Below are 27,768 nucleotides of genomic sequence, written 5' to 3'. Positions count from 1 at the left end.
AATCATGAAGGTAGCCGCAAATAGTGCTTAACGAAAATCCCGTGGCGCTCGCACCAAACGAGAGCAGAACTGGTAAAGACAAAGGGAGTCCTAACCTCGAAAGAGGGTCTTCCAAATACTGTTTTCTCTGAAAAGCGAACCGCCGGCAAGAGAGGAGATAATGGTCAATTGATTCAACTTCTCCGCATGTGTTACAAAGGTTACTCGTAGCGAACCCGCATCTGCATAAGTACAAGTTGAGGTGGGGGATTCTGCATCGCAGAAGCGTCATGGACACCTCACACCGCCTTGTCTTACATGATCGAACATTCCATGGGAACTTTAAATGTTGAAAGTTCACGGTATTCAGCAACGGATCACCTAAGCTGACTGAGATATGTTGGAACCGCTGGAAACGGGAGGTCTCCAACATAATAAGGTGCGGTACGGGATATATTACAGGGGCAGTTAGAGCTGACCTTGCCAAAAAATCGGCCACCTCGTTGAAATAGATTCCCGAATGACCAGGTACCCAGACAAAGCGGACCTCCCTTACTGTGCGCGGAACAAAAAACCTAAGGGAACGCATCCGGCTGCTTCAGCTTCCTCGTCGTCGTCGCCTTCTCTGCTGCTGGCGATGAAGGCCCAAGAACGGCATTTTCACGTCTCGAAGGTCGCTGTGCCACGCTGAGTGGCTTGAATTGTTTCTTGCGAATAACCAAAGCTGCGGAGACCATAATGCGATTTCCGCATACGGGTCGGGCAGGCTCCGCTTTTTTTTTCTCGTAGATTTTTTTTTTTTTTTTCACGGATGCCAGCGCCGCGTACTGGCAGAAGTTATCGCAGCGCGGACTAATACTCACTTCGTTTTTCTCGTCTGCGTTCCGGGAAGGATCGAGAACAGTGACACGTGTCCGTGCACGATTTGTCCCAACTTCTTCGTTGCTTCTTCTTTGATTCAAATAAGCATTATTATTGCGTGTACGAGACTTTTGGCAGAAAACACCTACGCGGAATGTTTGCATGGAAGATTTGAAAATCTCCCAAGAAAAGTAATTTCTTTGTGTTCGAGGCGGCCCCTCCCAAAACACTCGCAAAGCTGCGAAGCATTTCATGCTCAGAGCTTTACACGACCTCTCTCACTTCGTCCTGATAGGTTCGCACATATAGTGCACATAAAACGCTAAGCTTAGGAACAGGGGAACAGCTATAGTATATCCTCCATACGTGTGTGTTACCTTGAGCTGTCTGTGCTAAAGGTATGCCACTACATACATCACATAGCGATGTGATTTCGCAATCACCCAGTCAATGCACCCACCACGAAGGTGAGTTTGATCCTTCCCTTCAGATGCAACAAATTTTGTAGAAAACGCTTCAGCGGTTGCCGAAGAGAATATATTTCGCTGTTTTCATTTGTTTAGGCATGCCTGCCCGAGATAGACTTACTCGTCTCGAGGACGGTTCGTGAACATGTTCAAGGTATCGCATCCTGAGAACATCGACATGGATGCTGTGCAAGTGGAAGAGAAAGTGAGCCCTTGAAACAGCAGTCAGAATGCGGACATACGCAACAGCGGCATGATCGTCCTCGAAGACGAAGAAAGAGAGCGTAGAACAGGACAACGTGTACTGTTTCACTATGCCAGAAAAACTATCGCCAAAACAATATATACTTCTGCAGGTATCTAAAAGGCTCTAGTCGGGCCCCATCGTGCAAGACTGCGGGTTTGGGGGCGCTTCGACGACGCGCTGCACACCCCTCCACACCTGCCAGTTAAATTCGATATGAAATGAGATTACTCAGGTGCTTTTTGAATACCGTTCACCTGTGCCCTTTGCGCGGACGTTCCTGGAAAGAACATGAGCTATGCGTCACTGAAACAATTTTGATTCAACTAATCACTAATGCTATTTTCGGAGCTCGAGCCAAGGAGCGAGACGACGAGAAAGAGGAAAGAGTTGCAGCCACCCGTTGACGTACACCTGTCATTTTTCTCAATGTTTGTCCGCTACGCTGAGGTGACATGACATCCTCTCAGTTAATGAAGAAGAAACATTAATAAAGTCAAGCTGTACCCATCTAGAGACTTTGCTAATCAATGTGCTGTATTGTAGTCACGGCCCAAGCACCTAGACGACAAAACCTCTTTCTTCTCCTCTTCCTCTTCCCCAATGCAGAGTAGCTGGCCAGATATTCATCTTCTCAGCCAACCTATCTGCCTTTGCAATCAATAGACTGGTCTACATATCCCACTTATAGAATTTCACGCGGGGTTGAAGCCTAGCAGCATTCGAAAATACACTCGGAACGAAAATCAGTCATCGTGATAAACCACGAAGAAAGCGGAGAAGACATTTTCTGCTGTTTTGCTGACACTTTAAACTCGATTACGAGATATTTGCCCTGGAAATAGCCTCTGTTCAGAAAGGTGTCTAGACCTCTCGCCAGCGGAACGCTAAAGATTACGAATGGCACAATACAAAAGAAACTCTCGGCAGTGACCACTGTATCCTACAAAGCGCATTAGAATCAAATAAATTACAGAAAAGGAGGGGAGAGGCTTGCCTGACCGATTGTCCTAGGTTCAGGGAAGTGGAGTCCCCGTCACTCTGTGTCGACGCGGCAAGCAGTGAGGATTGGGCCAAAACGCTAATTGAAACCAAAATTCGCCTCACGCGTAAATTTCATATCACCGACGGCACCCCGGTAGTAGACAACCCCCTCTTACATTTGTGGGAAGCCAGGAGATCTCTAACTAAGAGATGGAAAAAACATTTAACCGTAGGCTTAAAATTAGAATTTCCCAGCTAACCAAAGAATCGGAAGACTATCTGTAGTCTCTAGCCAAAACCAACTGGATATCTAAATGCGATTCCCAACACGAAAGGTACAGGGAGGTTCCTCAGGTTCCTCATTGAGCCTAAGAGTACCAAAGGCGAACAATGCAGAAATTTAAGGAGGGCACTCCACGGCTTACAAGACATAGACAAACAAGTCACCCACAAACTGAGAGCAAGGTACTTATGTACGACTGTAGACGATGATGCGGAGATAAGGACATACACCGGAGAGGAAAATTCAAAGTTGGACGCAAAATTTACCGTCCAGGAAATCAAAGCCGCACTGTTGAAGATGAGGCAAGGGACGGCACCGGGAGATGACAAGAGAACGGTCGGCCTGGTGGCCAATCTCGACGATCCAGCTCTAGAAGATTTGACGCACTACATCAACGAATGCTGGGGCTTGGCGGAGTTACCGAACGACTGGAAAACATCCGTAGTTACGTTCATCCCCTATCCCGGTAAAAAGATATGCAAAGAAAATTTGAGACCGATATCTCTCACGTCCTGCGCCGTAACCTCATGGAGGCGGCAGTGAGGCAAAGGCTTTCCAATTATTTGGAACAGTATGAGCTGCTGCCGCACTCCATGTTCCGCTTCCGGCCACATTTATCAACGCAGGACGTGCTGCTCCAAATCAACAGGCAAGTCATCAACCCCCCTGTTGAGCTAGAAGCCTACGGCGCCATTAGCTCACTTCCCCCCTACCACGTCCGTCTGAAGTCGGGAGGGGTTGACAATGATGACAGCGCGTCGCGCGCTTCGGACGCTGTCCAAGGCCGCGGGAAACGGGAACCGAGGGGCTGACGACCGTTTCCTAATGAAAATAGCTCTCAAGGGGGGGGGGGGGGGGTCAGTGGGGTCGGCGACTTCTGAAACGAACAAGTGGTGGACTTTACTGGCGCCTCGTAAGAGTGCATATTCCAGGAAAAGTGCGCGGTCCGCCAAGTCGGGCTCTGGCGAGCACTGGGCACCGCCCACTTGTATGTACAGTGTCATTGCAGCAGCATTAGTTGAAAATGGGTGAGAGTAGATTTAATAAAGCTCTGCCCAATTATCGAAGGTACTAAAACCCGCTGCAAACAAAGAATGGGAGGAGCGCGCCGAGCCCCTTCTCGGCCGCTTTTAGACAACCTTTCTTTAAACCGCCTTTTCCTCCTGTTGCCTTTATTTTTGGTCTCGTCTTGAATAAACTAGTTTTGCTTCTCAAGAAGTTTGGAGTTGCTGCCCCAACCGGCAACGTGTCGCCGGACGAGTGGACGAAGGCGCGAAGTGCCCTTCGAACTGCTAACCGCGTACGATCATAGACGAGTCAGCCATTCGACCCTTTACGAAGAAGAAACTTAACTGGTGCCGTGGCCAGGATTGTCCGAGCGGCTTTCTGCGAAGCTGTTGGAGGCAGTACATTCCGGAAGCCTGAAGGGGCAACATCTTGGTGAAGAGCCCCGAGGACCAAGGTCCAAGTGAGGCGATACGTTTTCGAGAGGCCTCGGAGCCAAGACTCCACGACAGCGCCAAGGAGCGAGCGAAAGGAGATCGGCGGACCGAGGTGCTGTGCCTTCGGCGGCACCTGCGGCGGCCGACTTCATCGGCTTGGGAGACGTGACGGGCTCGCTGTGAGCACCGGTAAGACTCCCACCCTTCTGTCACCAGCTGGACGTGGAGAGCGGAAAGACTGAGGCACGGGTCCAGCCGCAACGCAACGCGAGCGAGAAGTCTGCGGAACACAGGTGGTGCCTGAGGAAGTCCGCAAGCAGGAAGTGGAACGGTTCGCTTACGGGGCGCGTTTGGCACACCGTAGCAGCCGAGCTCTTTTACATTCCACTGAGTCTGCCCACGGAAGATGGTGGCGCAAGCCCGCAACTAGTGACTTTATGCGTGGTTACGGACGAGCTAGCTGGAGAGGTTGATGCCCTACTGACCACGGATGTTTTTAAGGCAATCGAAAGGGAGCGAAGTGAGACCACTGATCTCGCGGTTAGGATAACACGAGCGGAAACCGAGATCGCCAACCACAACCAAAACGCAACGCGATAGTTAGAATTTGAACAAAGGGAGAGCGCTGAGGAGAGCGTGGCCTGAGAAGCCAGAGAAGAGCACGTCTGAACCCATGTTCGCCAGTGAACAAAGAGGAGACGTCTCCCTGGCAGAGGCTTGGTCACAGGCGCAGGCCGGAACGTATAACATGGTAATAGAAGGAGGACTGCTCTTTCACCAGGAAGAGTTGGATGGCAGACAGTGTCGGCAGCTCGTGCTCCCACTGGTCGTCGGAAAGAAGTGCTGACTCTTGCGCATGATATGCCTTGTGGAGGACACTTTTCTGAAAAGAAAACTAAACAGCCTATCCGCAGTGCGTTTTTCTGGCCCGGCCTTGCTGCCGACGTCAGACGGCATTGTCAAACCTGCCACACCTGTTATACCTTTTCGAGAAGGAAGACGACAGATTGGGTGCCAATCACACCACTGACTCGACCAAGGGAGCCTTTCGAAGTGATCTACTTAACTGCATTGGACCTATCGAGCCCGTATCAGCGCGGGGACATCGATACGCTTTGTGTGTTATCGATCTATGTTCGAGGTGGCCAGAGGTGATACCGCTGCGCTCGCTAACAGCTAAGGCCACGTGCCAGGCGCTTCTTGACATTTTCGCACGGTTCGGTATCCCTCAGCTGATTTGCTGTGACCAGGGGACAGACTTTACCTCAGCACTAACTCGTGAGCTCATGCAGCGCTTAGGAATAAACATGAGGTTTTCAACTGCGGAGCATCCGCAGAGTAATGGCATCACTGAGCGCTGGAACGGCACGTTCAAGGCGATGCTCAGGCACATAATAGGCGACCACGCGCGCGGATGGGAGCGGTTCAATTCATGCATGCTGTGGGCATACCGAGAAGTCCCACATGAGATCACGGGAGCGTCCCCGTTTGAGGTCATGTATGGGCGCGTCCCGCAAGGTCCATTAAGTATCCTCCAAAAGACATGGACAGGTAGCTGGTCACCACCTACGGGCCTAATTAAGGCTGCGTCAGAGTATCTGATCGAGCTCCGGCAACAAATGGCGGAAGTAGCCGATAGGGTAGACTACCAAATAAAGCAGCTACAGCAAGCGTATGCGGATAAATACAATCTAAGGGCACGGGCCAAAGGTTTCTGTGAGGGTGAGGAAGTTCTAGTTTTGGATACGAACCAGCAGAATAAGATGCGACCTAAATGGATGGGCCCGGGAACAATTAAGGAGCATAGGCGACCTGATAGCTACGTTGTCAAGTTCAGAGATGGTTCTGAGCGATGGGTTCACGCCAATAGACTAAGAAAGTATTACGCCAGGGTGAACAACGTAGGCGTAATTTTTGAGGCGGATGGAGAGTTTGGAGATGTAAAAGGTGTCCCGGGATTGCATAGTGGGAATAACACCACTGAGGTGACACTACATGAATCCACGCATCTGAGCCAGGAACAAGTCAAGGAGCTAAGTCAAGTGATAGGCCGATACAAAGCGGTGTTCTCCGAACGGCCGGGGAAGTGCATGGTTGGAGAACACACGGTAAACCTGGTACCAGGTGCCAAACCAACAAGGAGTTACCCGTACCGTGTACCGGTCGCACTTAGGCATGAGGGGGAACGTCAGATTGAAGAACTTTTTCAAGGGGACCTAATTTACCCTGTGGAGAGTAGCTACGCGCACCCCATAGTCTGTGTTGCGAAGAAAGACGCAAGTGTGAGGCTGTGCATTAATTACAGACAACTGAACGCCATATCAGAATTAGACTGTTTGCCGATAAGTAACGTCACAGAACTGATTTACGAAGTGGCTAAGGCGAAGTTCATCACCGTCCTCGACATGACCCGGGGCTATTGGTAAATAGCTGTGGAACGCAAATCCCAACAAGACACCGCATTTGCGACGCCCAGGGGCCTATCTGCATGGCGGATGATGCCTGATGGACTGCGTAATTCGGCAGCCACCTTCCAAAGAATCAAGAATAACGTCCTGCAAAAGCATATGGGCTACACGTGCGCATACATCGACGACGTGGCCGTGTACTCCGATACTTGGCAAGAACACTTAGTCCACTTGGGTAATGTGCTGGCGACTATCATGAGCGTGGGACTCACAATCAATCCTACAAAATGCAAGTTTGCACAGCAAAGTGTCAGGTATTTGGGGCACGTGGTCGGTTCGGGCCTTCATTCACCGGACCCGCAACGAGTTCAAGCAATGGGGCAGCTTAAACCGCCGATTACCAAGAGCTGCGTAGCGCGCTTCGACTGTTTAACTGTTACCGCGACTACGTCCTCTCGTATTCGGAGATAGTGCGCCCCTTAACGGATCTCACTAACCGTCGGGTCCCAAATATAATCGCGTGGACAAAGGAAGCGGAACGGGCGTTCAACGCCGTCAAAGCTGCCTTGAGCGAGTTGCCTATGCTCACCGCCTCCGACCTCAATAAAGAGTTGGTGCTGACAACGGGGGCGTCGGAAAGAGCGGTCGGGGCATGTCTGGCACAAGAGGTGAACGGGCAAGAAAAGCCAATTGCCTTTTTGAGTAAGAAACTGGCGCCGCTGCAGGCTAAGTGGTCCGCTATAGAAAGGGAAGCTTACGCAGTCATATGGGCATTGGGGCATCTGGACACGTGGCTTTTCGGCGCGAGGATTAAGGTGAACGCTGACCATAGTCCCTTGACCTACTTAACAAGATCAACTTCCTCAAGCGCCCGGTTGACCCGTTGGAGCCTGGCTCTCCAAAAGCACAACCTTGAGTTTGCTCATATAAAGGGCTCTCTCAACAAATGCGCCGACGCCCTATCCAGCTTGGACACTGACTCCGACTCTGCCCCACATGTTCCACAGAGGTTATAGTTACGAGCCGTTGTAAACGCGAAAGAGTCCCAGCGATTCGCGTGTAAGAAAAAAAAGGAAGAGAGAAAAAAAATGGCTGAGGCTTAACTTGGTTAAGCCTGGAGAATGCGAAGCATCATCGTGTCGAGTAATTTGGAGGCGCATAACCACAGCGACGGCGCGAGGTGGGCCCCCGTTTCTCCACTGTCGTGACGTCATCGTGTCACGTGGTGTGACGTCATGTATCACGTGATTTGGAGGCGCACAACCACAGCGACGGCGCGAGGGTTGGCCCCCGTTTCTCCACTGTCATGACGTCATCGTTTCACGTGGTGTGACGTCATGTATCACGTGATTTGGAGGCGCACAACCACAGCGACGGCGCGAGGTGGGCCCCCGTTTCTCCACTGTCGTGACGTCATCGTGTCACGTGGTGTGACGTCATGTATCACGTGATTTGGAGGCGCATAACCACGGTGAAGGGCTGAAGTGGTAGCTAAAGTAGTATGCTTCGCATAAAAAAGGCAGGAGGTACAGCTGCCATCTGTTGCTGGGTAGATGGTTAAGACATTGCGGGCCAAGGAACGTACGGGACGGTGGCCCAACCTGCGTGTGTATAGCTTGCGGACTGCGAACTCAAGTGCACTGATGTTGGACTCCTATGCTACGAGTGTTTCGACTGTTGTTGTTGCTTATGAAAAGAAGTTAAGGATTGTGAGTGTTGATGCATGCATCATGTGGTCTTCTTGAACATCCTCTTTTTGCAGTTGTTAGCTGGACGCAGAAGCGCTCCTTTTCATGTTGTCGGTACGCCACCCGGTTGACGGTCGGGTCCCTTGTGCTTTTGCGCGCTTTTGTATGTTGTGTGTATGGGGAGCGTCCACCCAACATTCTTGGTGCGGAGGTGTTAAGCTAGAAGCGCTTGGGACACTGTCCAAGGCCGCGGGAAACGGGGACCAAGGGGCTGACGACCGTTTCCCATTGAAAAGAGATCAGCTCTCAAGGGGTGGAGGTCAGTGGGGTCGGCGACTTCTGAAACGAGCAAGCGGTGGAATTTACTGGTGCCTCGGGAGAGTGCATATTCCAGGAAAAGTGCGCGGTCCGCCGAGTCGGGCTCTGGCGAGCACTGGGCTCCGCCCACTTGTATGTACAGTGTCATTGCAGCAGTATTAGTTGGAATTGGGCGAGAGTATATTTAATAAAGCTCCGCCCAATAATCGAAGATATTAAAACCCGCTGCAAACAAAGAGCGGGAGGAGCGCGCCGAGTCCCAGTCTCGGCCACTTTTAGACAACCTTTCTTTAAACCGCCTTTTTCTCCTGTTGCCTTTCTTTTTGGTCTCGTCTTGAATAAACTAGTTTTGATTCTCAAGAAGTTTGCAGTTGCTGCCCCAACCGGCAACGTGTCGCCGGACGAGTGGACGAAGGCGCGAAGTGCCTTCCGAACTGCCAACCGCGTACGATCACAGAGGAGCCACCCATTCGACCCTTTACGAAGAAGAAACTTACCCCCCCCCCCCCCCCCATCCCCCTTCGGCAATCCAGCGGACAGGGCTATTTTGGCCGTGGACATAAAGGGGCTTTCGACAACGTTAAACATAGGAAAATTCTTGAGAATTTGAACGCCACCGATTGCGGCGAGAAAACATTGAGATATATACAAAACTTCTTAGAAAATGGGAAAGCTTATGTCAGACATGGCAATGAAAAATTCGGGCCCATCAATATGGGAACCCGACGGACGCCTCAAGGAGCAGTTATCTCTCCACTGCTTTATAACGTTGCCCTCATGGGCCTCCCCGAGAGGCTCAATGCCATGAATGGCGTACGCCACGCCATCTACGCAGACGACATTACTATCTGGTCGTCCTCGGGCAGCGCGGAGCAGATGGAGGGGGCCCTCCAAGAGGCCGCCTCGGTAGTGCAAGATTACACTCGGCAGTGTGGTCTGGAATGCGCTCCGAACAAATCAGAACTCCACATTAAAACGGATAAAAACCTAGGTGAGAACATGCAAATTTACGTTAACATCACCCAGATACCAGTGGTGGAGATGCTTCGGGTATTGGGATTAAAAATTAATGACCGGGGTAACAATGCGACGGCCTTGCAAAAAATAAAGTCCACCTGCGAACATATATTAGTAGGATGATTGGCAGGATATCCGGCAAGCATTACGGACTTCTCGAAATAGAAACCATTCGCCTGGTTCAGGGGCTCATCGTCAGTCGCGTGGTGTATGCGGCGCCCTACCGCAAGCTGAGGAAGAGTGACGGCAGGAACCGCAACGCGATGATTTGGGCGGCGGATTAAAAGGCGCTAATGCTCCCTACCAAAGCGTCCACAGAGCGCCTGCTCCAACTTGGTGTCCAAAACTCGGTGGAGGAGCTGATTGAGGCGCACAAAACAACCCAAATTGCCAGGCTGTCGGTTTCCAGCGCCGGCAGACAAGTCCTTTGGGACCTCAATCTCGCGTTGCTCCACACCACCGAACGCAGAGTCGAAATCCCGGGGGCATGAAAAAATACTTTGTCTGTTAAGCCGCTCCCCAAGAATGTCAAATGGGAGTATAATCAGAGGCGGCGTGAAGCCAGGGCAAAATTTATTGAAAATTATTACGGGAATAAGACAGACGTATACTACGTGGATGCAGCGGACCCAACCGAGGAGGGCATTTGCACCATTGCGGTGGTGCACGAGGGAAAGCAGGTGAACGGGCTCTCGGTAAAAAGTAGCGACGCGCTAATGTTGGAGGAAGTGGCGAATGCACTGGGCGCCACCCACTCCGACGCAGCGTACATAATGTCGGACTCGCAGCAGGCCTGCCGAAATTACGTGCGAGGTAGGATAGCGCCACTCGCCGTCATTCGTGTCGGTGATAAAACTGGAGGATGCACAAGAACGCTATTTCTTTGCAGTGCAACGGTGACTTTCTACTGTGGCACTATAGCTAGTTCCACTGCGTTCGAGTTTGCGCGCTTCTTGCACAGACAAGTATGTTCTTTGCGCCAATGTCGGCGGCGAAGCTTACGTTTAGCGATGTCTTCAGGCACACGTACACACGCGTTACCACAGCCCTCCGCGTCTCTACAATCATACGTTCGTGGCGGAACAACTAGACGCTTACGTTGCGCAGCGTTGCCAGAAAATCGTGGTCAAGAGAGTCCGGCAGTATCGTTTCGAATTAGTCGCTGTCGATAGCTGCTGACAGGTTTTCTTTCTTTTTTTTATTTGGGGGCAAAAATACATCGGTCCTGAAGACTGAGGTAGGCCTTCCAAACTGCCGTCATATAGCAATACACTCTTCGAAGGTGCTGAGAGTGAAAATACGGGGGAGCAACTTGTCAGCGACTGTCTACACGTCTTTTCGTCCGCAGGACGCGGCGTGCGGCGTGCGGCTGGTGGCGCGTGTAGACGCGACCGCTTGCACTGGTCGGGTCAAAGCGCCCTGTAAAGCAGTCTTCTTCTTTCGCAAACGTGTATGGCAGGAGAGCGCCACGGTGTGAGCTAGCGGTGCAGGGTAGTCCCTGCCCAATTGGTGGGTGCACCCTGTGCCTGCCCGTCTTAGTGTCTGCAGGCGGTGACGGGCGCGGAACGCCAATGTCCGACATATATCGGTACCGCAACCGCGTCAGGTTTAAATCTTATTGATGAACGCGGTCTGTCTAGCTAGCAGGAATAAAGAACTCGGGCGGATATTAGAACATTTTTAGTTAGTAGCCATTGGCTCCCAGGACTCTCTCTCTCTCTCTCTCTCTCTCTCTATATATATATATATATATATATATATATATATATATATATATATATATATATATATATATATATATATATATATATATATATATATATATATATATATATATATATATGATTTCCTGCTCCACGGATACTGAAGCTGCAGGAAATATCAGATCTTAAAATTGATCCAGATGTCATGCCTAACAAAATGCTTCTCCGAAACCTCGCTGCTGTGATGTACGCTGTAGCCGGGAGAATAGGTAGCACGGGGCCATTGAGGGACGCTTTTGCCAGGCTATCAGCCACTTCATTGACTGTCACACTGCTATGACCTGGTACCCATATCATATGTAAAAGGCTCAAATGAGGAGGAAGTAATGATAACAAGGTGTTGAGGATTGGAGAATCCTTAGCTGAGGCAAGGATCAAGCACAAAGAAAAGGAGTCTGTAATGACAGCCACTGCGGAGAAAGAAGGGTCTAGTTTGCGAAGAGCAAGCACCACCGCCAGAAACTCCGCTTGGAAAATTGGGGTGAAATCCGGAAGACGCACAGAAAAAGACCAATCCAGAAGCGGGCAATATATTCCCACTCCTGCCTTTTCATCACATTGGGAGGCGTCAGTAGCAATCATGATGGAAACAGGTAGGCTTTGTAAATGGTCTTCTAGTAATCCATTTAAAATGCTTGATGATAAATGCTTTGCATTCTTCGGGAAAATGTCATCATAGACAATTTTCACGGAAGGCCCACAGTTTTGTGTCGGAAGTATGTCAGACAGGAGTACATTTAACGGGTGAAGTAAAGTTTGTACCAGTACTACCTGCGGTGTATGAAATCGAGGCCAGTGGATTCCAAAAAAAAAGGTCGGCTGGCAACAAAACACAGACGAGGAACGGTGGAAACTTGAGTCATATATCGTGAGGTACGTCTGAACAGTGAGAAACTTAAATTTAGATACTAAAGGTGGAATTCGAGCTTCAAGGTAACGCACGTCGTTAGCTGTAAATTTAGGGAGGCCAAGGCACAACCGTAGAGCTTCCCCCTCTAAAAGAACAAGCGGGCGAATTTTTATAAGAAGTTATCGCAGCGCGAACTAATGCTCACTTCATTTTTCTCGTCTATGTTCCAGGAAGGATCGAGAACAGTGACACGCGTCCGTACACGATTCGTCCCAAACTAATCACTGTACGTCATTTGCCGGTTGTGCGCTTGGATATGCGAGAACGGCAGTCTCGCAGCAATCGGCTCATCCTACTCCCACGTATGCCTGTACCCTTATCTGCAGTCCTGGCTGCTCCTCGGAAAACGGGTCATCCCTTAAAGCCACCGACCGTGGTTCGGCTGCTTGCCGCGGTTCTGTCCGCGCAGCAACTGCGGCGTCAGCATGATCCGCTGGGGCCCCTTCGGAGCACAACTGTCACCGTGCTGTCGACGCTAAAAGCCACACAGGAACACTAGTGTGTTGTGTAGGAGCGCAGAGAAAGGAGCCCCGTCCGCTATAAATAAAGTTTCTGTTTCTGGTATATGTGGACATGTGTTCCTTCTCTGCTCTTATCGTCTCTATGGACATTCAGTTGTTCGTCTTCTCTCTCATCGCTGTTACCAACCCTGCTGTTTCCCTGACAGTTATTTTCCACTTTCAACACATCAACGCCACGCGCACACCGACAAAGGATTTTCACTTCAGACCTGTGCTTCAGGTCGTTAACAGCGAGTGATCGCCTCGTCATTCATCGGCATATTTTGCGTCGATGCAGGCCATCTCACTCCTTTCTCGACTGCAGGGGGCGCCTGTGCGCTCGCTCTTGAGCCCCTTCACACGCGCCGCCACGTACTAGCTCCGCCGAAGAAGAAGCCTTGCCTCCGAAGAGGAAGGACGTGTTTCCCATGGCAGCGTCCTCCGAGACCAAACTTGCGCTGGCCTCGTTTTTCTTCACTTGGCAACGGACCAGCTGGAGCCGCCTGGTTAAATCCATCGACGCTGTCTTCCACGTACCGTCCCGGCGCCAGGATGTCCAGGCGGCACTCTAGCAGGCTGGCCTGTGCGGTGCCTCCTCCGTGCTGCGGTGCCTTCGCCACAGTGACGGCGGCCATCCGGGCATCCGACACAGCTAGTTAGCCATCGGACCCTGTGGCGGTATGTACGACGGCAGCGGGCTGCCCGCCACGATGTCCACCGACCGCACTCTGCCCACGGCCGCCCCCGCACCGACGACCACACCTGTCCACTGTAACACCAGGGCACCTTCCAACGGCACTCCACAAGACTGCAAGGCGCAGAACCAGGAGGTCAAGGGGAGTCCCGCTTCGGCGTTGCAAGCTGGATAGCCTCAACGTAACAAATGCAAACTGTTTGCGATCAAAGAAAAATAAATAGAAGCACAATGCTAGCTCTTTAAAGGAAGCAGAATGGTGTCGGCCTATATTATCACTCCACGCGACATGCTTCGACTAAGAGTTCGGCTCCCATTGATGTCGTGTTTCGTTTTGTATTCGGTACACAGTGGCTCTATTACTTAGGCTTGCTGAATCAGATTAGATCCGCGGCTTCGCGTATTAGTCGGCGTACTGTGCAAACGCGCAGCCTCGGCTCGCCCTCGTGCTGGTGACCGCACCGCGCACGTAGCCCGTGCCTCGGGCTAACTTCGTCGTCATCGGGTCGAGAGTGGAGCACAACAAAATGCCGCCAGGCGCCCCGAAACCCCACTCGGGAAAGCATTCTCAACTTCGTCGTCGTCTCTCGCCAGTTTCCATCACACTTCGCCAGTCGCCCTCTGCGACGTCATGAGCCGCAAGCAACCTGTGGTCGATAAAGCACAAAGAAGGCGGAGAGTGCTGTTGTGCTGACACTTTAAACTCGATCACCAGATAATTTGCCCTGATGCTGTGGTTTTGCAACTGTTGGGTTTGTGAAAATTAGCACCAGGCAACCACGGATATTCGTAGTAGGTACAAATAATTAAGATCCGAATCTCCAGTGCCAGGTGGGGATGTCCGTAGGCCATTCCTACGTTATCGAATGGCTGGCGGATATCCGCAGTGGATGTCGGACGGGTATCCGTGAATATCCCTCTAGGAATATGAACTTACGACATTTTATTATTATTTTTTATTGTAATGTCTCATGACTTCAAACCAATTACACTCTCCATCGTTCACTGCTTGATTTCATTGGATCAGCAAACCTTTTCTCATTTATTAAGGCATCCTCATCTATCATTCCATACCGTTTTATGCCCTGAGGCAATCAACATCGCTTAAAAAAAACAATGACATCACTGGAGATCAACTTCCGGCGACACATTTAGCCGACTCTTCCGGCGTCAACATCGCTGTCTAATGCTTCCGCATTAATAATGTGCACATGGCAACGCGTTTATGCTACACTAAGTTCACGATTATGTCAGCCTCGCATGAAACTGATACGCTGCACACTCTATATGCAGACACGAGAATGCCCGAGGTCACTGTGGTGGTAAGCAATGGGCTTCACTGTAAGCGCTGGCCTGCGAGCTTGGTCACTTTTGTGACTCTCGCATGGACTGGAAGGAAGGGACAACCAACCAGCACAGCAGCCGTAGCCAGATGCTTTATTCTCAATAAGGTCCCCGAAAACCCAGCCAACCACTTATCTCCAAGGGATGTCCCAATTTGGTTTTGAAGATTACTTTGAGGGTGTTACTGTGGGTTGAGCAAAGCGCTGTAGCATATTATACTCTTCCACAACTTGTTTGCACTGGAGTGGAAGTTATAAGTACGATGCGGTAGGTGCCGCAAACGCTCTTGCCCCCGTTCGCGAACCTATCACGAAGCTCCATAAGCCAGTGCAGCGCGCCTGTCTCTTGCTCTACACTACGAAAAAGTTGAGACGAGGTGTACATGTATGGCGTGAATTTAAGGCAGTTAGTTGTACGTAGGTTCATAATTGCGATAAAACAGAACGCACGGAAAGGATAATGTCAGGGCTGTATGTGTTTGCAGCGATTTGCGACTGATTTTTTATTATTTTGTTGCGGCCTTTTCAGTGTGGATGTAGCCCGCCTGCAGAGTGTGTTGATGCCTAAATTATGCCATGTCATGGAAAGCGCAGGTAGGTTGTAATTAATGTAAAATTTGTCTACCTTCACAGCTTATCTATTTGTTTCAATGTTAGGCCTGCCAAATGGATGTTTCCAACCATCTACTGCACAGCAATTTGCCCTGTGCAGTAGCATTGTTTCGAAAGCTGAAGTGTTCTGTTGAATTTGTGAACTTTAGTCACACATTATTGACCTATTTCCCTATCGCTGCGTACTGACTGCAATGAGACCATGCAGTGCATTGGTGCAGCTTTGTCAAACATGGTTATGCCCACAAGGCTCAGTGCTGAGCAAGGTAGCAGGCTCATATGTAGCACCCTTAGAGATACATGTCCCTGGATTGTGAGCAGACCTCTATCCCTTACTCCTGTGTAGCTGTAGATCATCAAATATGTTGTTAGTGCCGGCTGTGGGCTTCATCAGGGAACCTTGTGAGCTGAGTTGTTTCGAGAAAGGCCATGTTTTGCTGCAACATGACGTCCAATGTTATGTTGACAAAGTGTTGTACAGGTTGCTCTCTCATATTTTATTTCCTTGGCCATGCAGTGTGGTTATGACTGACGTATGACGTATATAGTACCTGAGAGTACAGCAGCAGCCTACAGGTAAGTTTGTACTACAGTGCAAGTTTCTTCCTCGCATATAATCTGTACTTTCTTTTTCTTTGCTGTGTGCAATGGAGGGTATCTGGCTGTAGTGCAGTGTACTTGCACAGTGATGGATAGAAGTTTGTGGGATGTGAGTTCTTGGGAAAAATTTCATTCTCTACTGTGCTGTTAACGAAAGCAGTTTAATCAGTACTAGAATCATGAGAGGAAATGGATGCTCGAACCTATTCAACAAGTTTCAGCTGACTGCCTAGCAAAGCACTGCAAAAACAAATATTTTTCTTGAAATCCACATCCCGCAAACTTTTCTCTATGACTGAGCCTTGTGCCCAACCACTGAGTATACAGGTAGCTTGCAGCTGTGTGTTAAGGATTCCTACTCTCACAGTTTAATTTTTTAGACCATCAGTATGCATGTGATTGCCTGTGGGAGTTGTTGTAGTGTCTTACACTGTAAACACATTTTTCATGCACTGGCACAAAACTGTTTCCAGTGGATATCTTGCCTTTTCTTTTTGTACTGTTTTTAAGCAAAATATATTGCATTTCAAGAAATATTTTCACCTCCATTGGTTACTGCTTAAGAGTTGTTCAATATGTATACTTGCTCTCGTAGCTACAGATGCATAACCTTGAACTATTCGTTGCAGAAACCATTGTAATGAAATATATGTACAGTCTAAGAAGCACTGCACACCTTACGCTCCGTCCCATCACCTCTGAATACATGAACGGCTTTATAGTTTGATACAACTCAAGAATGCAGTGGTGAATTCCCCTCAAATGAGGCCTTCCAACCAGTGGCACTGACCAGTTCTCAGATGTCGTGGTTATTTCGGTAACGTGAAATTGCAGGCATCTGGCATGTACCTCCATAAAATGTGATTAACCGCCATGTCATGAAAACCAGTCAACGCCATTGGCTGGAGGGCCTCCGTTAATGGCCATTTGCTGCATTCTAGAGTTGCATCCTACTACAGTGCCAACAGTTCATATTAGATGTAGAGAACATACCAATCTGTTATGTTCCACTAATTCTTAACAAGCTTCTAATGAAATGTTCTTTCTTAATACGTGCAAAGCTGTTAAGCTGGCTATTTTCAAATTCTTTCAGCCCTAATGCCCCTGTTTGCAAATTGTCCCGGGCCAATTTTCTTCATCCCTTTACAAGAGTCTTTTTTTTTTTATCTTTCATTGGGTGTCATTTGAAAATATATCTTCATTATTACTATTTCAGTAATAGATAGCGAAACATAAATGTGGTGTTATCTTTTCTCATGGAACCGATCAAAAAAATTGCCTGCTCGCAATTTTGTGTCTTTTTTTTTCAGACCTTTGCAGCCCGAAGGTAACATACCTCTGCAAGCTGTGGTTGGCACTGTGACATTGTAGGTTACTAGCTTAAATTTGATTTGTGTGCTATATGCATCGTAAACACTTCTGTACCTCTTTTCAGAGCATCTCTTTTTGGAATACCAAGTTCAAGCATGTGAGTACTGCCTGTTCAAAGTAACCCTTCCTATTGCATGAAACATCTGCCACTATGACCAGCTTGAAGAATTTCTCTATTGTCTTCAGACTTATACATACATGTCTGCCTTGTGTTGATCACTGCCTATTGTGAACCATTGTAGGCTTGTGTGACATAGTGTGCATGTAGAACCTTTGTTGTGTTCTATTCAGGGCAGTATGCCCTAAGTGGCAGTACCTGGAACGCTGCCTGCAACACATAACACGCTTCACCATTGCGCTACTGCCTGAGTAGAAATGATGCTGCAGACTCCAGCTTATGCACCATAGTCACATTTATCATGTAGGCCTGTTCACAGCCACCTGATTTTTGGATTGTGGGGAGTGCCTGCAGAAGCTTCTTACCTAAGCTCTCTCCAGCTCTATGACCAGGTGTTGGTCGGTGCCTCGCAGTCAGATAATGAATATATAGCAGTATTCTGCCTCATTTGGGAAAAGGTCTATAGCTAAAGGTGAAACGAGCTGTTCAGACAAGTAAACAATATCTCCGTCTTCACTTTTTGATCACGCAGATGTGTATGACAGGAGACGTGGCCAAAAAGTAAGTTTGAAATGGTCAAGGGCAGCATTTTTGGATGCGTGATCATATGCACCAGATTGACGGAACATTGAACCTTTTTGTGTAACTTGTGGAACTATAGCTTTGCAGACTGATTCAGTGACATTTTGCAGTAACTGCTGCGTTCAGTTCGCGATGCTTATCAGCAAACATATTTTCTTAGATGTCTAGTCCTTCCAGTTTTGCCACTTATGGGTGTCAGTGCCTCTGCAGCACATTTATTGTGCTGCACTTGATGATTACATTTCACTTCAATTGTTCAACTGCACCGTGTTCTCTTGCATTGTATATTGGTTCATTACATTGCCAGTGTGGGATGCATGAAGGCAAAAATCTCTGGGCATCTGATAAATGCCTCAGTTCTTACTGCTGGTAAACATGACACAGCCATTGCATGTTTCCTTAGAGTTTAGTGTAGTAAGTGCAGTAAAGTGCAGTGTAGTAAATTATGTTTCACACGGTTAATATATTGTGTAAGTGCCCTGCAAGATCATCTAATTAGCAAGCCTTTTGTTCTATTTGACAGCACTTGCTTAAAGGGCAACTGAAGAGGTTTTAGAATTCGATGAAGTTAAGGTGTTTGAATGTGTGAATATTGCAGGTAAAGCGTGGGAAGTCTTTCTTTGCTAGCATTTGAAATGGTGACTTAATCTCTGTACAAAGTCGTGTTGGCGTTCAGGCTTCTCTGCAGTTCAGTGTACCTGGCATAGGTGGCAACGATGACATCATGTTCGGCGGTGCTACGTTTTCAGCGAAGAAAAGATTGCACAAACAAAGAAGACCACTGTTACCGAAAGTGAAGCTTGTGACACGTTGTTTGGTGGCATCGGGCGACGCACACCGGCATTTGGGCGAGGGTGACAGAAATCTCAAATTTCAGCAACAAAGATGTCATCACCAAGCTTCTTCACACTTCTTCGACGTTGTGAGGAAACGTCTGAGATTTAATCGATGGTTACATCACAGTTTTAAATGCTAGCGCAAAACTACTTGCCACACTTTACCTAGAACCTTCCTACTTTAGAAGCACTGCATCTTGTCGATCAAAAACTACTTCACCTTCTCTTTAAAGTAAGCAGTTGACTTCAGAGTTGAGTCTAAGTACAGTCAGGTTTCACCATCTTGTTTCAAAGGATTGCACTGCTGTCTGTCAGGAGCGTCTGCTCCCATTAGTTGTATGTGTGCAAGGAACTCGTTACTTATTTTCCTGTTAGAGCAACCCATTTTTTGTTGTCTCCGCACTTGTAGAAAAAGAACCTTTCGTTTATTTTACCATTTGTCCACAGGGGGCAACAGCTACATAAGTGACTACCCACCTGACCGGCTGCTGCGAGATGCTAAGCTCTATGAGATCGGTGCTGGAACTAGTGAAATTCGTCGACTCATTATTGGGCGTACCATCAACCACGAGCACAAGTGAGGTCTGTTTCCCCTTGACTTGTTCACCTTGATGTCTCAAATACGTCTAGTGTGTCATGTTGAGGTAACTGAGAGCACTGTTATAGTCTTTCACAGTTGTTACTGATACAAATGAACAGATAGTGGAAGTATGTGTATATATCTGAGGTTCTCTTTTTTTCACGTCTTGAATTGCTTTTGTAATGCAGATTTTAAAGCAATTTAAGCTTTTGATGGGCCACTTTTTTAAAATGCATTGCTTGCCTGTCGATGTGACTTGTTTGGCATGCAGCTTTAGAGAATTATTTGTGAACACTAGTGTGTGCATGGTGCAAACAAGACTTCTCATTCTGCAGTCTTGTGTTTGGCCAATACTACCAGTGTTCATGGTGCTTTGCATATTGAGTTTCCAAGGCCATGATTACATGCAAAAAGCAAACACTGCTTTTGGTTTGGGCACATTTTATGTGAATGCTGTCTCAGTTTATTTTCTTTGTTTTGGTATCTGTCACAAAGTGCGTGCATGCCATGTCTTTCTTTTTCTTTTGCGGGCGAGGTGGCCACGGCGTCGGTGGTTTGCAGGCATGTCGCAATGCGGCGGCGACGATTTTGCACCCCTCGCGGGAGGCAGTTGACCGCTTGCGACGCTGGAGGGTCAAGGCTACTCTGCCCCCTCCCCAGGATTATCGCCGAGAAGCGAGCGATTGCACAAGGTGGGGATGGGAAGTGGCCGGTTGAATGCTCTAGCACCCTTCCTGACCTTGGCAAATTAGCATCGGTCCTCGTGAGGACCGTGGCTTTCCCTCGCGTCCCTTCTCAATCGCTTCGTGTTTCTTTCCCCCCGTTCTCAACATCTGCAAATCGTTGGCGGACTGTGCCTGGAGGATTCGTTTGCTGGTTTTTGTTTGTTTGTTCGTATGCCGTGGGATCGCGGCGGTGGGAAAACCGCGAGCGAGTTAGTTGGCTTGGAGATTTCGGTGCGTGCGGACGTGTGTGAGGTTAGCCAGGGAAGTGGTCGGCAAGCGAGCTAAGGCGGGTGTCTGACGCATAGAGCGCGGCGACGGCGGCCCCGAAGACGCGTGGCCCAAGCTTGCCGGTATCCGCAACCCCCCATCAGCCCCGCACGCCACCATAATAAGCACGAACATAAAACATTGGGCATGATGTTATGATCCATGTTTATATTTGTTCATGTATTTGAGCATCCCAGTTGTGCTTGCTCGTTAAGTTTTCAGAGGAGTTTGGTGTCTTGTAAAGCTGTAGTCGATCATACTTGTAGCATTCAGTATGTGGTTGTCTAATCTACACATTGCATTTAACTCTTCAGACCTGATATGAGCATTTTTTCCTTGGTGCACTTTAGTACAGTGTTCACTTTTTCTGTGTCTTTGAGTTCACCTGCACTTGTATTTAAAGTTCACAACTATCTAATGGTTTTCCACAATACATTCAATGGAGGTTTTATCCATAAGTGCTGGTAATTGTAATCTGTGAGCTCTGTAAGTGTGATATTGTGATTTCCTTGTGGTGAAGTGAACTAGATGCTGCCAGGGGCAAAAGTTTGGAAACCAAATGAGCACCTGCCAAATTTTATTGCTGCATCACCTGGTGGCCTGGCATTCTGCTGTTAACACTGCGCATGGCACCCATTTCCTCAATATTCAGTGTTTTCCATCATGCACTGGCATTCCCAGAGTTTGCAAACTACAGTGGCTTTTTACTAGCGAAAGAAAAAGAAATGTTTTTATCCGAAAGCAAGAGCCGTTCTGAAAATTTTAGAAGAGCTGTGAATGTTTTGTTGCATGCGAGCTTGTTGATGATTGCTCTAATAGTTTATGCTTCGTCTCTTGCTAGAAACCTATAGAGGGGGAGAATGTTAAGCAGATGCTATCAGATGAATATTCCGGGAAGCACGAAATAGATGCACCAGCTGATGATGCAGGAGTTCAAATTTGGTGATGTTTGTGTGGCCCACAAACGTTTGTTGATAACTTGTTGATAAGAAGGCATGACATGCGAATGACCGCATTAGATTCGGGGGGATATCCTCAGATATCTGGATCAGACATCCATGGGAGATAGTTGTGGTTACACATGCACCTCCGTCGGACGTCTGTGGAAGATCTGTTGGAGATGGCGGATCTTCCACGGATATCCGTATATCTGAACAGTGGTTGATTGGGATAGTATTCAGTCGCTTCCAAATATTCAGAAATTCCTGAATATCAATTTCTTGAATCAAATATGAACCGAATAACAAATATGTTCGATTTGTTCGATATTCACACACCTATAGTAAGGTGTGAACTTGCAGTATCATGAAATGCCATCTTTTGCTTCATCCACAACCTGTTCTCTCCTTATTGCCACTTTTGCAGAGCCTGGAAACTATGCTAAGTGTTGTTGCTTCAGTCGCCTTTATTTTTTTTCTCTTTCTTTTTTGCACATACAGGACTGTGCTGGTGTCATCCTGTTCTGCGCAGAGAAGGGAACACAACTGGCCCTAGACGCTGTTCAATGCTTGGGTGAGTACTGTGGCAGATCAGAATGCTGGGGCTTGTACTGAGGGGCTAGCCAGACTGTTTTGGATGCAAATAATAGAATCAGTATGTTGCAGGTGCAAAAAGAACGAAATTTTTTCACAAAGGCTGCATTCTATAACCTTTTGAGAGTGGATGCATAGCGAGCCAAATCTTTAGCTATTGCGCCTGACGGCCACCTTTTGGCAGACACAGCGAAAGAATGATAAAAGAAAAAGCTTCTACAAAGTTACAGAATATGGCAGAACCATTATTACAAATACAAATGTTTGAATCAAGAATTGCAAGCGTAGGGATGCTTCCACACAGAGAAGCCTACACCCTTTTTTGTAAGTTGAGCGTGTGGCTCTAGCGCCGAGCGACCACAACCCCCTGAAAGCGGGGGTTGGCGCATCTGCAAACTTGAACTGACACACCCAGTGGAAAAATGGTAACACAAGCGTGTAGAAATATACTACACATGATGGCACCACCCCAGCACGTTAGCTTTGTGTTCTGATGCACATTTTTGAATGCAGAGTAGTGAAAATTACACTAGTACGTCAGTGACAGTGAAAGGGTTAATGACTGGGCACACTGAAGGCAGTGCTTGAGAAGTTTTACCACTGGGTAGCAGTGTGAAATTATCAGTTGCGAAGAACATGCTAGGTGACAGGGGTGCTTGTTCCTTCATTCATGTGACCACGTACGATCCACATGTCAGTGTTTGTTGAGTAATTGTAGCTCTGCATGTGTTATTGTTCCTGTTTCACAAAGCAGTGACCACATAGCAGCATATCCTCGAGTATTCACCACAGCACAGTGCATTTAATGCAATGATGGAGAAAACATGGACCTTTATTTTCAGCAGTGCTTAAACGATGGCAGTGAATGGTGACACTAACAAACTGCATATTTCAACGGCCCCGGAGCACAGTTCGTAAAATGAAACTGGTGCACCTAGCAGACTCATTTTTGTTGTGGAGAAAAGAAGCCCGTTTTTTTAACAGCTGAGGACTGTACACTTCGATTATCGTCATAGTTATTGACCTGTAAGACTTAACATTATGCCATTTGGCTTCTGGGGATTGAACTGCACTGAGCCGTGCTGCATGCCAAGAATGTCAATTAATGGTTCCCTTTCAGTTAAGCATATGGCATGGTGGCACAATGGCTTTTTTGTCGGCTCCTGAGCGCAGTACCACGGGATTGAATCCCAACCGCAGTAGCCGCATTTCGATGGAGGCAGAAATACAAAAACACCCGTGTGCTGTGCTTTGTCAGTGCGTGGTGAATGTCGGGTGGTTGAACTTAATTTGGAGCCCTCCACTGCACCATTCCTCACAGGCTGTGTGCAGCTTTGGAGCGTTAAAACCACATCAAAACAGGAAACCACCACCACCACCACCACCTGACAAGCGATGATGCGATGCTTAGCTCTCAGAGTGAAGTGAGATATATGTAAAAGCAGGCTCTGTTATGTGATTCACTTGCCGAGTATTTGAAAAAAAATCTGTATGTGCTATATGAGTATTTTGATTTTTGTAATAAAGCAGTGGAATGGTGAAGGTAGTGATTTTGATTAATTGGGTCTGCTGTGAGCAAACCGATTCGCAGTTCCTGTGAACAAAGGCTATATTATGAGACTCCGCCTGATGTACGACTTCTGCATTACTTGTGTGCTGCACATAAGGATTGAAGTATGACAACGAAAGGCCTCCTCTTGTTATTGTAGGTGTTTCAAGCCTCACAGGTAGTTGTCTTCCTTTTGTGAGTTGCGTGTGAACGCTCTTTGTACTTGTAAAATGCCCAAAGACAAACATAACTATTGGCACTTAAGCTTATGTGCTCTGCTATAGAGTCATCATATTTTCATAGTGCATCGTGACAAAAGCACAAGTGGAAAGGAGGAAGGAAGAAAACAGACACGGTGCTGCTACAGTTAAACCTCGATATAATGAAGTCAGTAAAATCCACGCCTTACTTTTTTACATTAAAATGTCGCTACTGCGAAATTCATCTTCCATCATGTAAAGAACTCTTAAAAATGGATTGCAGCTCACTTGCAGGAAACACTTTAATTTGCATTTAAATCGGTCTTCTACTATACTTGTGTGCGTTCTTCGCTGTCGACATTGGCATTACGTCTCGTTTGTGTGCCCATTGAGATTTCACAGCATTTTACTTGTGTTGCAAGCTCACGAATCACCTCACCATATCTATTAAGTCGAGTGCCTGGTGTGCGATGCACCTGTAATAGGTTATGGTTTAGCAGTCATCATCGTCCTTCTCGACATTGCCGACATGACAGCATGTTCCGTTGTCGCCTTGTGGGCAGGGAAACAAAGGGGGGAAAGCTACCAGCGGCTAAAGAGACTGGCTCCTCTCTTTCTCCACGTCAGTGAGAGTGAGAGGTGTCTGTCAGTTAGCACCTCATGAAATGAAATCTGGGCCGACCCGCACCTCATCGCTTGTTGCACTGGAAGCGCAAGCGCACGCAGTCTGAGTAGGAAGCGAGTTGTCAGTCGTGAAGCATATGACTGCCTTACAGCTGACTTGTGTACCGATGGCCCTGGCTCTTCCGGTCTTCCGGTCAGAGCTGATAAACGTGATAAACACTGCGCGCTGCCTCTGAGCACAGGTAGCACTCTGCATTTGACACTGATTTTAGGCAAGATTAAAGGTAGCGAGAGTTGCAGCTGGCCTGGCTTGCTGTGCTGACACTTGTGCCTTCTAGTGGATTCGCTTGACATTATGTTTGCCTGCCTCATCCATGCTACCTGAGTTAGCACTGCAGTCGGTGCGCTTGCCACTATATCATCATTATTGCACTTCCATGTGCCTATGTGGTCTTCTACATCTGTCAGCTGGGCGGCATCCTCTTTCATGCAAGTGCCACTGTGCACGCTTTCGTGTGTGCTCTGCTCAGCCATTTGAGCTCGAGGTAAAAGTTTGTCTCGTGTTAATTTTGAGCAAGCAGTGAAATTTCGTTGCGTTAAAACTGTGGAAAATTTAGTTTGTATTGAAGATAGAAATTTATGGTATTCTATGAACACAAAGTTGTAAATACTGTGTTACGTAGAGGATTTTTTTACACTAACGGTCGTTACATCGAGGTTTAACTGTATTATGAGTATGTTACTAGTGTGCTGTTAATATGCCATTAGTATTGCTGTGTCTGTCTCGTGCCTTCCCCTTATGCTTTTGCCTTGGCGCACGATATAAATATGACGACATCATTCCGACGGCCCCTAGTGTTCTGTGTTTGTTTGGCAATTTGCACAGTTAACCTTTTTTCATAGAACTGTGTGTTAGGAGCCATCAGTGGGAATGAGAGAATGATAGGAACGTGATTAATTTTGTCTGAATTCTCGTGTAACGAGTCTACGTACAAGCACAAAGTTCTCCTGATGCCTTGACACATTTGCTGCCTCCATCCGTGCGAGCAAGTGAGCATGTCCAGCATGGTGGCTGTGGTGATGACACATTCGCACCAGCCTACAAGAGTCACTGTACTGCATGGCCCCCTTTGTAAGAAATATTAAAAGTAGTGGCGAAAACCATCTTTAATTTCAAGTCACACCAAGCATCAGTTCTGGGAGGTTCTTCTTGTGGCAGCATCTGGTCCTCCTGGAAAGAAAGTGAGCAGCAGGCAGGTGTCAGACTTTTGTAGAGCTGGCTCCCACTCGTCGGCTCAGTCTCCACAGCAGGTGCAGAATGATGCATCAGTGCCTCATCAGAGAGATAATTCAGTTTCTGTGGGGCATTGTGTTAAACAAGCAGCATTCATCATGTGAAGAAAGTACCATGCACTGCCCAAGTCTGCATTGCAGGAGCCACCCTTGGTTTTAGTGAAAGCATGTTTCAAAAATAAACTCGCATATTTATTTTATATACATTATGTTCCTATGGAATTCCATGAATTCTGTTTTCTGACTTTTCGGAATTCAAAATTTTCCACTGCAAATGGTTGGGGGCCCTAACCATACTAGCCATCCCAAGTGTCTGTTTTGTTGCTTAACCGAGAAGTTTTATACTGCCAGAAGCTTTGCTCTTCAAACGGAAATGCAAAACACTCTGCAGTTGTTATAAAAAGAAACTCAGTGTGTGAATGAAAATGGTGGTGATAGATTGGCGGAAAGGAAAATTTACTTGACTGCAGGCAGACTACAGTGGCATGTCTGCCTTGTGTTGATCGCTGCCTGTCGTGAACCATTGTAGGCTTCTGTGACATAGTGTGCATGTCAAACCTTTGTTGTGTTCTATCCAGGGCAGCATGCCCTAAAATTGCCCCATTATGGGCTTAATAGCAGGACCTGCAACGCTGCCGGCAACACACAACAAGCTTCACCATTGTGCTGCTGCCTGACTAGAAATGATGCTGCAGACTCCAGCTTATGCACCATAGTCACATTTATCATGTAGGCTTGTTCACAGCCACCTGATTTTTGGATTGTGGGGAGTGCCTGCAGAAGCTTCTTACCTAAGCTCTCTCGAGCTCTATGAGCAGGTGTTGGTCGGTGCCTCACGCAGTCAGATATTGAATATATAGCAGTGTTCTGCCTCATTTGGAAAAAGGTCTATAGCTAAAGGTGAAACGAGCTGTTCAGGCAACTAAACAATATCTCCGTCTTCACTTTTTGATCAGGCAGATGTGTATGACAGAAGACGTGGCCAAAAAGTATAAGTTTGAAATGGTCAAGGGCAGCATTTTTGGATGCGTGATCATATGCACCAGATTGACGGAACATTGGACCTTCTTGTGTAACATGTGGAAATATAGCTTTGCAGACTGATTCAGTGACATTTTGCAGTAACTGCTGCATTCAGTTCGCGATGCTCATCAGCAAACATATTTTCTTAGATGTCTAGTGCTTCCAGTTTGGCCACTTATGGGTGTCAGTGCCTGTGCAGCACATTTCTTGTGCTGCTCTTGATGTTTACCTTTCACTTCAATTGTTCAATTGCACCATGTTCTCTTGAATTGTATATTGGTTCATTACATTGTCAGTGTGGGATGCATGAAGGCAAAAAAAATCTCTGGGCATCTGATAAATGCCTCAGTTCTTACTGCTGGTAAACATGACACAGCCATTGCATGTTACCTTCGAGTTTACTGTAGTAAGTGCAGTAAAGTGCAGTGTAGTAAATTAGGTTTCACACGGATAATATATTGTGTAAGTGCCCTGCAAGATCATCTAATTAGCATGCCTTTTCATTCTATTTGACAGCACTTGCTTAAAGGGCAACTGAAGAGGTTTTGCAATTCGATGAGCTTGAAGGGTTTGAATGTATGAAACTTGCAGGTAAAGCTTGGGAAGTCTTTCTGTGTTAGCATTTCAAATGGTGACTTAATCTCTGTACAAATTCGTGTCGGCGTTCACGCTTCTCTGCAGTGCAATGTGCCTGGCAATCATGACATCATGTTCGGCGGTGCTACGTTTCCAGCGAAGAAAAGGTTGCTCAAACAAAGAAGACCATAGTTACCGAAAGTGAAGCTTTTAACACGTTGTTTGGTGGCATCGGACGACGCACACTAGGATTTGGGCGAGGGCGACAGAAATCTCAAATTTCGGCAACAAAGATGTCATCACCGAGCTTCTTTACACTTCTTTGACATTGTGAGGAAATGTCCATGATTTAATCGACGATTACGTCACAATTTTAAAT

At 47.5% G+C, this 27,768-nt stretch overlaps 1 protein-coding gene and 1 pseudogene across 4 annotated transcripts in view; one reads left to right on the top strand and one right to left on the bottom strand.

Moving 5' to 3' along the window:
• LOC149353463 (uncharacterized) overlaps positions 1 to 27,768 on the bottom strand; it is a 184,211-nt pseudogene that overhangs the window by 136,765 nt on the left and 19,678 nt on the right.
• The window catches only part of LOC149353465 (uncharacterized), a 196,194-nt gene that overhangs the window by 162,814 nt on the left and 5,612 nt on the right, over positions 1 to 27,768 (top strand). Inside the window, exons 2-7 of one of the 4 annotated variants that reach the window (XM_089582573.1) lie at positions 16,031 to 16,089; positions 17,424 to 17,480; positions 17,549 to 17,581; positions 18,135 to 18,163; positions 19,468 to 19,602; positions 22,032 to 22,104. In XM_089582573.1, the coding sequence (XP_089438699.1) occupies positions 19,516 to 19,602; positions 22,032 to 22,104 (160 nt within the window). In that variant the 5' untranslated portion in view covers positions 16,031 to 16,089; positions 17,424 to 17,480; positions 17,549 to 17,581; positions 18,135 to 18,163; positions 19,468 to 19,515. Of the gene's footprint in view, positions 1 to 16,030; positions 16,090 to 17,423; positions 17,481 to 17,548; positions 17,582 to 18,134; positions 18,164 to 19,467; positions 19,603 to 20,135; positions 20,293 to 22,031; positions 22,105 to 27,768 lie in introns of those variants that run through there. The other 3 variants (XM_089582575.1, XM_089582572.1, XM_089582567.1) reach the window with 3 other exon arrangements.

The sequence above is a fragment of the Amblyomma mixtum genome, chromosome 3 (genome assembly GCF_055824585.1).
Source record: "Amblyomma mixtum isolate Tamu chromosome 3, ASM5582458v1, whole genome shotgun sequence".
Lineage (NCBI taxonomy): Eukaryota > Metazoa > Arthropoda > Arachnida > Ixodida > Ixodidae > Amblyomma > Amblyomma mixtum.
The sequence above is the reverse complement of the archived record's forward strand: the minus strand, read 5'-3'. Positions and strand labels throughout refer to the sequence as shown.